General features: G+C 61.3%; 1 protein-coding gene across 6 annotated transcripts in view; it reads right to left on the minus strand.

Moving 5' to 3' along the window:
• GFRA2 (GDNF family receptor alpha 2) overlaps positions 1 to 7,764 on the minus strand; it is a 96,168-nt gene extending 88,404 nt beyond the window's left edge. The window contains exons 1-3 of one of the 6 annotated variants that reach the window (XM_032635654.1): positions 6,803 to 7,034; positions 5,942 to 6,034; positions 544 to 858 (exon numbers count right to left, since the gene is read on the minus strand). In XM_032635654.1, coding sequence (XP_032491545.1) covers positions 544 to 858; positions 5,942 to 5,981 — 355 coding nt within the window. In that variant the 5' untranslated portion in view covers positions 5,982 to 6,034; positions 6,803 to 7,034. Of the gene's footprint in view, positions 1 to 543; positions 859 to 5,941; positions 6,695 to 6,802; positions 7,035 to 7,437 lie in introns of those variants that run through there. The other 5 variants (XM_032635653.1, XM_032635651.1, XM_032635652.1 and 2 more) reach the window with 5 other exon arrangements.
• Between the last annotated feature and the right edge of the window lie 224 nt (positions 7,765 to 7,988).

Below are 7,988 nucleotides of genomic sequence, written 5' to 3' on the forward strand. Positions count from 1 at the left end.
CCCAGGGCTGTGGGACCTGCTGCCTTCACGCCGCTCAGAGCTCTGTTGAAGGTGCCTAGGCCAGGCCCGGGGTCAGGAAGCCACCTGAAGGGCAGGCCTCCTGGGAGCAGGAAGGCAGGAGGGGGGCAGCAGAGAGCGGCAAGGGCTGGTTTGCTCTCGTGCAGACCTCACAGCTCCACCTTCACGCCACCTACCCCTTCTTGCTCCTCTGTCCCCACTTGTCCATCCACCTGGGTACCCTTGCCTCACCTTCTCTCGTCACCACTGCACACGGCCGTCCAACCAGCCCCGGTTCACTTCCCCTCCCACCACCCCACCGTCTCTCCTCCCCACCTCCTCCTTCGTCTGTCTCTCCAACAACAGCTGCCCTCCTAGGCTGGGCAGCTACCTGCTCTGGGTTCTAGGTTCCCTGGAAGGTGGAGAGAGAGAGAGAGCTGTGGCCACTCTGCCCCGTTACCAGGCCCTCTCGCTGAACCTGGGCCCCAGGAGGCCCTCCCATCACCCCATCCCCAGCGTGCCTCCCATCGAGGCGGGCGGACTTACCCTCGGTCAGCCCCAGGTGGATGCTCCAGTAGATCTGCAAGCACTGCAGCTCCTTCTTCATGCCCCGCTTGCAGCGGCAGTCGTACAGCGGGCTCTCCTGCAGCACCTCCAGGGCCGCCTGGCACTCCTTGTTGGCCAGCATGGTGTTGCGGTCCCGGCCGGCCAGGCACTGGCGCAGCGTGCGGTAGCGGGAGCTGCAGTTGGATTCGGCCGCGCACAGCTCATTGGCCCGGACACAGTCCACTGGGGGGCGCCAGCCTTGAAGCTCGGGGCCCTGCGGGGAGGAAGGGCTGGCCAAAGAGCGGAGGGTCTCGTCTGGGTGGTGGGGAGGGAAGACAAGCACGAATGAGGGCCGCAGTCTCCGACCCCAGAGGCAGGCCTGGGGGCTTGGGCCCTTCTGGGAAAGTCACACCCATTCTACTCGGCACAGCAAGGCCGGCTCAAGGCTGCCTTCCCCAACAGACAGCAGGTCGGAGGAAGGGTTGCTAAAGGGTCCCAAGAGTCCACCAGCTCTCCTCAGACCCAAAGGAGAAAAGCTGCCCTCTGCCCTGGTCCTACCAGACTCTCTTCTGGTTCCACTCCGTGACCCTGGGCCCAGGAGCACAGAAAAGCCAGAGGCCCCAGCAAGACCACAGACAGTCTAAGATGCCAGGAAGCCAGAGAAGGATGCCACAGCCTCAGCAGAGAGCTGGCGGCTGCAGGGCCTCCTGGGGTGGGCCGAGGGGGCATCTCACTTTCAGAGCACCCAGACCTCCTCCCAGCAACCTCGGGTCCAGCCAGAGGTCCATCCACCACAGCCTCTTAGAGGCCGGAGTCAGCCCCTGCATTCTACCCTGGGGAAACTGAGGCCCAAAGAAGGGAGATGACAACTCAAGGTCACACGCAGGCCGAAAAGGCCCCTCTAACCCCCCAGTCTACCCATTCTGAGTCCCCAGACTTCCCGAGGAGACAGGAGGAGACAAGCATGACCCCATGGTCTGAGCCCAGAAGGAGACGCTCCTCCAGCGGGGCTCAGCCCTCCACACCTTCCTGTCCCACAGTGCAGCCAGAGACAGAAAACGTACCCTGCGGACAAGTTCCACCCCAGGCCCCGCCAAAGAAAATGCTGCAGACCCAGCAACTCCATCCCACCACACCTCCCACCCACACACACCTCCCTCTCTCCCTCTCTCCATCGGGCTGTCTCTCTCCCTTTCTCTCCCCTATTTCTTTTTCTCTTTCTTGCCTCTCCTCCCCACCCTCCCCTGAAACCCTCTCCCCTCTGTCTCCCCTTTTTTTTCTTCTTTCCAGAAGCCAAATAACAAGTCAACTGCAAGCTGACCCTGGCCTCGCACACAGCCCCTCGCCTCCCCAACGATGAACAAGCAGGAATCAGTCCACCCTCCTCATCCACGGCCTCGAGTGTCCAAACCCACGGTCCTCGGAAGGGAAGAGGTCAAGTAAGGAGATTCGGACGGGAAGGGCAGCGAAAGAAAGGGCCGCTTGGTCCTTTCAAAAGCAAGCTCCCAGAACGGCTTCCTCTGGACACAGATCTCCTCCCGGTCTCCGGGTCCTCTCCAAGCCCCTCACTCAGATCCTGCCCCACAGAAAACCATACCATGGCCCAAAGCCAACACTGGCTTTTCCAAGACCCAAGGAGTGATCTGGGGGCAGGTTCCTCCACTCCATCCTGCCCCAAAACATAAAAAGATCCTAGGGAGAAGTCCCTCACCCCCACCCGCTGTCCCGAATCCCACAGAATCCCCTCCATCTCTACCCAGAACCGCCACTTCTCATTCTTTTCCCCAAGGAGGCCCGGCTCAGGGGGCAGCTACCACAGGGAGACAGCGACACCTAGAGGCAGAGTGCTGCACCGCGAGCCTGTTACTCCCGACTGAGTGCCAAGGGGAAAGGAATCAAGGAATGGGCTCCTGGAGGGCCCCCCCACTAGGAGAGCAAGGGGTGGGCTTGGGTTGGAGAAGCCCTCAGGGTCCAGAGCAAAAGAATTCCCTTCTCCTCCTGACCACACCTCTGCCTCAGGACAGGAGGAGCTGAAGGCTGTGGCCAGGCTGGGACAAGACCATTGAAGAAACCAGCATGGAATGTTGTCATGGACAGTGGGGCATCTGCCCAGGTGTGGGTGGAGAAGTGTCCTCCGCCCGAGCCCAGGAAGCAGCTTTACTGCCCGGCTTCAGCAAATTCCTGGGTCTCTGAGCAGGACCCAGCTGTATCTGGGCCACCCAGGAGCAGCTGTGTTGACCCAGCCTCACTGGTACCTGCTGCCCCACCTAGCCAGCCAGGTAGCCAGCCTGCTGGAGCCTCAAGACCGGCCCAGCCCTGGGCCTTCCACTGACTCCGCTCACCCCAGCATCCCAGCAGGCATCTTCCCTCCCCCGTTGGTGTCACCTGAGGCTGCACTGTCAGAGGTAAAATGAGAAAGGGGCATCCTACCCAGGCTTAAAGGTCAGGACCTTAGCCTAGGGAACTGGGGCAATAAGGAGCCTTCCTCCCTGCCCTACAGGTGAGGTCTAGAGCCCCAAGGGGTGATCCTTATAGAAACCTGGGCTTCCCTCATCCTGCCAGCTCCCAGGCAGGGAAATGCTCTGTAGGAGGGCCAGTGCATCTTCCGACCAAACTCCCTGACTCTTCTAGTCGGAGTCATGACCCCCAGAACCAATCAAGCCCAGCCAGAGAAAGAAGTCATGGCAACTCGGTGCCTTTGGCCAAGAATTCTAGGAGAGTAAAGGTTGGAAGGTATCCTGGTGATGTTTCCAAATTCTAGATCAGGAGAAAACTCAGAGCCCTCAAGGAAAGCAAAGACATGTAGAAGAGCTTTTAAAGACACAGAAGGACTGAGAGGCCACACGGAACTACAGCCACCCTCGTGCATCAAATGCCCCACAAGAGCTAGAATGCCAGTGAGAGGTGGGCCCTCTGACCAGCCCCGATCCCCACCCCCAGCTCATTTTCTCCCTGAGCTTGTCAACACTGGAGGTCAGGCAGGCTGGGCCAGAAAGGCCTCTCCAGACGCAGACCTCACTAGAACCTTGGAGGGGCACACCAAAGGCCCCTGCTCCTGGGAACATACTTCACTCTACCCACCCCCCCGCACTGAAAATGCCCACCACCTCTCAAGCTCCAGAAAAGCCTCTCCCCCAAGTGGAATTTCCAACGAACTCCCAACTATGGGTTCCTTGCCAGGAAAGGGCCCTGGTGCTGAAATGTCCTTAGCACCAACGTATCCCTTGTTCTCGACTGGCCTAACCCAGAGCCTTTCAATGCCCTGTGGTCACTCAGTTAACCCCACACCCCAGCTTCGGAAAGCGGCTTCTCATGGGAAGGGAACTGAAAGGCTGTGACCAAAGAGGATGCCGACAGCACCGTGCTCTTTTCCTGCTCTCAACTCCCCACACACTAGGGTCACAGACACCTGGGAGGACATCTCTGAACGGGCCCCCTACACATGTACAGGAGAACAGTCTCTCCTCAGGCTCCTCAGCTGGAACAAGCCTGCCTGCAGCCTGGGGGGCTGGGCCTGGAGGTGACTGACGGGCCGGCCCTGCTCTCCTCCACCTGGGGACGGAGACCTCAGAAGGCGCCCACATCTGGAAGACCTGCCGGCCCAGGGTGTGCGCAGCTCAGGAGCAAGCAATCTGACTGCTTTTCCTGAAATACAATTTTCTTTTCTTCTTGGCCCTGCTCATTCTTGGCCCCAAAAAGCTGCGTTTTTTAACCAGCAGTAGGAGAAAAGGTCAGGTTTCGTAATAGCCCCTTCAGAGAGAGAGGATTGCCGGGAAAGGCCGCAGGAGCACAGTAGGCCAGGAGCACCGACCCAGCCTCCTCCCTCAGCCCCTCCCACCCCGAGAAAGCTGCCCGGAGAAAAGCCACCTCTGGCTCGGGAGGCTGGACAGTGAAGGCCACAACCTAGAGCTCAGCCTGGCCCCCTGGGGAACTCATGCCTGTGGGAGGGGGAAGAGGAGGGAACTGGCAAAGGGCCCAGGCCCCAACCAACATCGATGGGACTGGAAGCCCCCGTCCTAGTCAGGATACTTCTTAGACACCCCCCAGCAAGTGTTTCCGGGATCTGCACCTACCTCCCCAGGCCTTCCCCTCTCCCCTCCTCCAGGAGGGAAAGGGTGCCCTCGTGACCCATCTGGGCAACCTGGCTCACCGCTGGCTACACAGCAGCCCAGGGTGGCAGGAACAGTACCCACAATGAAGCAGATGTGTGCTCCTTCAGAGCGCGCGCCCACACACACACACACACACCGTTAGCCTGCTCCCTCTCTGGAGCACCTACTGGGGCAGCAGCCTTGCCTGGGACTCCTGGTTAGCACACAGCCTTGCAAACACCCACTTTTCTTCACCTCCACCCCCAAGAATGCTCCCTCTATACCCCTGTTTCCCAAGCAGCTGAGATTTTGTGTAGCATAAAAAGGGGATGAGGAGTTGGTAATTCGGGGTGCAAAAGACACTGCTGGGGTTCAGGGGCACCAGGCAGCCCCTGCTCGCTGCCCTTAGGGGAGTGGGCTTACAGAATGATCAGTGGTCTTTGTTCAGTCCAGGATTCTCCCCTCACCCCTCTCCTTCTTCACCCAAGGAAGCAAACTTTGGCCTCCCTCCCATCTCTTCCCACCAGCTACGGGGTCCCCTGCCCCAGAGGTGGCAAAGGGAACGCACTGAACAGCGGCTAGAAACACTCCACTCCCGCCCACCCACCTGGCTCGGGTCTGGGCGGGAGGGAGGGCAAACGGTGGGGAGAAACTTGAAAAGTGTTCCAGGGAGTGGAGCCGCTAGGAAGGGGTTCGGAGAGTGGGAAGCTGGGTGCATTTTCCAGAGGTTGATTGGCAGGTGGGGGATGGCTGCCAGGGCTGCCCCCACAGATGTCCAACCGGGAGCTCCTGGAGAAACCCATGTCCTCCACCACGATCGACTCAGGGAACCGCCGGGAAAGGTGGGACTGGCATGATTTTCCTTTCCACGATACTGAGCCTCTCACCTCCCTTCTCTCTTCCAGATCAAGAGTTGGATTTTATTTTTTTTCCTTAAGTTGCCGCAATTTGAACCCATTATTTTGAGGGAAATGAGCGCTATCACTGCGTGTGAGTGAGCGAGTGTGTGTCTGCGTGCGTGTGCGCGGGGATGGTCTGGGTGTTATAAGTCTCCTTGCCAATCCCCCGCGTAACCAGCCAGCCGCGGCTCCCGTCCCTCCGCCCGCATCCTCGCCGCCGGCCCTGCTCGGTTCCCCTACGCCCGGGCCCGGCTCGCCCCGCCGCGCGCTCTCCCCGCCGGTCCGTCCCCCGCCAGCGCCCCGCTCGCCCCCCGCGTTCCCAGCTGCTCGCCAGCGCTCTAACGCACTGCCCGCGTAGCCCCCGAGGCTCCGGCGGACACGCTGCCCTCGCCACCCGCAGATACTCACCTAAAAAGAAGAAGAGGCAGAAGGCGTTTGCCAAGATCATGTTAAATAAATCCCACAGTTTGTTTTGTTTTGTTTTGTTTTTAGTCTTTCTCCCTTGGATTAAAAAATAACAACAACAATAATAATAATCAAGCAGTGATAATCAGCCCCAAATCCAATGCGGAGATCCCAGCTAGTCCACCCGATGAAGATCCTGAGCCCTGCGATTCTCGCCTCTGGCTGGAGGGGGTAGTGAAACGGAGGGCGGTGGGCGGCCTCTCGACGCCCCCCTTGCCCACTAAAATCAAATATACACGTATTCGGATGTATGTCTGCTTTCCAAGCCGACAGCCGGTCCTCAAGTCTGCCCTCCCCTCAGCTCATCCGGGAAGGCGCGAGTCCCCACGGGTCCGATTCCCCTGCGCTTCCCGGGAGGGGACTGGGGAGGTGGGGGAGAAGCGATCTGAGAGCGAAGGGCTGGAAGGAAGCGGCGAGGGTAGGGGTCAGAATAAAGCGCAAATAAGAAAGAAATCCACCGACGGGTGTAAGCGCCTAGGAACAAACCAGCGGGAGCTTCGAGGACCAGAGACCGGAGTCGCTTCTTTCTCACAAGACGACGGAAAGATTTAAAAAAATCTTCTCCCGCTAACCCTTGCTCGTGTCACTTTTTTCTAATATAATTCCAGTGACCGTGTGTCTCTGCGTGTGTCTCTGCGTGCGTGTGTCTTTCTCTCTCCTCCCCCTCTCCCCAGCTCTCGCTCTTTGCTCCCGCTCTCTCCGGCTCTCCCTCGCTCTCCTCTCCCTCCCCCTTCTCCCTCTCCCTGCTCCTCCCTCCGCCCGCCCTCTTCCCCCTTCTCGGCTCCTTCGCCGGGGCTGTCGCACCCAAGCCCCTCTCCTCCGCCCGGGGCTCGGCGCTCGGGCTCCCAGGCGCTGGCGGCGCGAGGCGCGGGCGCGCAGCGGAGCAGCGACACTCTGCAGCGGCGGCGGCGGCGACAAGGCGGCGGCGGTGGCGCCGGGGAACGTGGGCCGAGAGGAGAGCTCCGCCGCTGTCTCCCTCTGGTCTGCCGCCCGCCCTTCCCCGGATTGACCTGCAGCCTTGCCGGAAACTGACCGGCTCCCCCGGCAAAGGCTCGGGCTCCAACCCAAACCCACCAAAGCCTCCGCACCCTCCTCCTCCCCCGCCGCGCGCCAATTCCCCCACTGCCCCCGCCCCCGCGCCCCGGCCACCGGCTCACTGAGGCCTGGGGAGGCTCAGCGGAGGCCCAAGGGCGTGGAGTGCCGGGCACCCGAGCCATCCCGGGGCCGTGGGGGGAAGGGCGCTAGAAGAAACACCCTGCTTGGTGGCTGGGGTCTGGGCAGGGGGCTGCACTATCCGCGGGCGGATGCGTCCTTCGGCCAGCGAGCCGAGGCAGAGCGTCTTCCCGAAGGTGCTAGGGAGAAGAAGGATCCCCTCCAGAGCCAGCCCCCAGCGTCCCCGCGCAGCCTGCCTGCCCCGGTCGAGCCCCGCGTACGCATACACGTGTGCTCTCCGGGCGGAGCTCGAGAACTTTCCCCGCACGTCCGCGGCGCGCTCGCCTCCTATACGCCCCAGCGTCGCAGCCCTTCGAGACTGCCCTTCCCCACTTGTCTCCCTCCTCCGGTGCGGGAAGAAGTCTGCCGAGCCGTGACGGCCTGACCCCCTCATCGGAGGCCAGCGAACCTCCCCGAGCTGCGCTGGAGGGATCGGGGAAGGGGACTCGCACCCCACCCCGGCGGGAGCGCCCCGGGACCGACCCGGGCCAGGTCCCCGCGCCAGGCTCGGCGGCCGGCGCTAGACTGCGAGCTGGGCTCCGGGGGGCTCTCCCAAGGCAGCAGGCAGCTCCCCGCTTCCTAGGCTCTGGGTGGGGTCCCCTCCCCCTTCCGGGAAGGGGGCGATTGATCCATCTGTCAACGGGCCGGGCTCACCAGCGTGCGTTAGTCATGGCATTTACAGTAAACGCTCAGAAGCACCAAAAAGGAAGCGTCTGGCTGGGATAGGGCTGAAGGAGAGGTGAGACTGCTGACACGTTCCGACAAGAGGGGGCGAGAC

Source organism: Phocoena sinus, chromosome 6 (genome assembly GCF_008692025.1).
Source record: "Phocoena sinus isolate mPhoSin1 chromosome 6, mPhoSin1.pri, whole genome shotgun sequence".
Classification (NCBI taxonomy): domain Eukaryota; kingdom Metazoa; phylum Chordata; class Mammalia; order Artiodactyla; family Phocoenidae; genus Phocoena; species Phocoena sinus.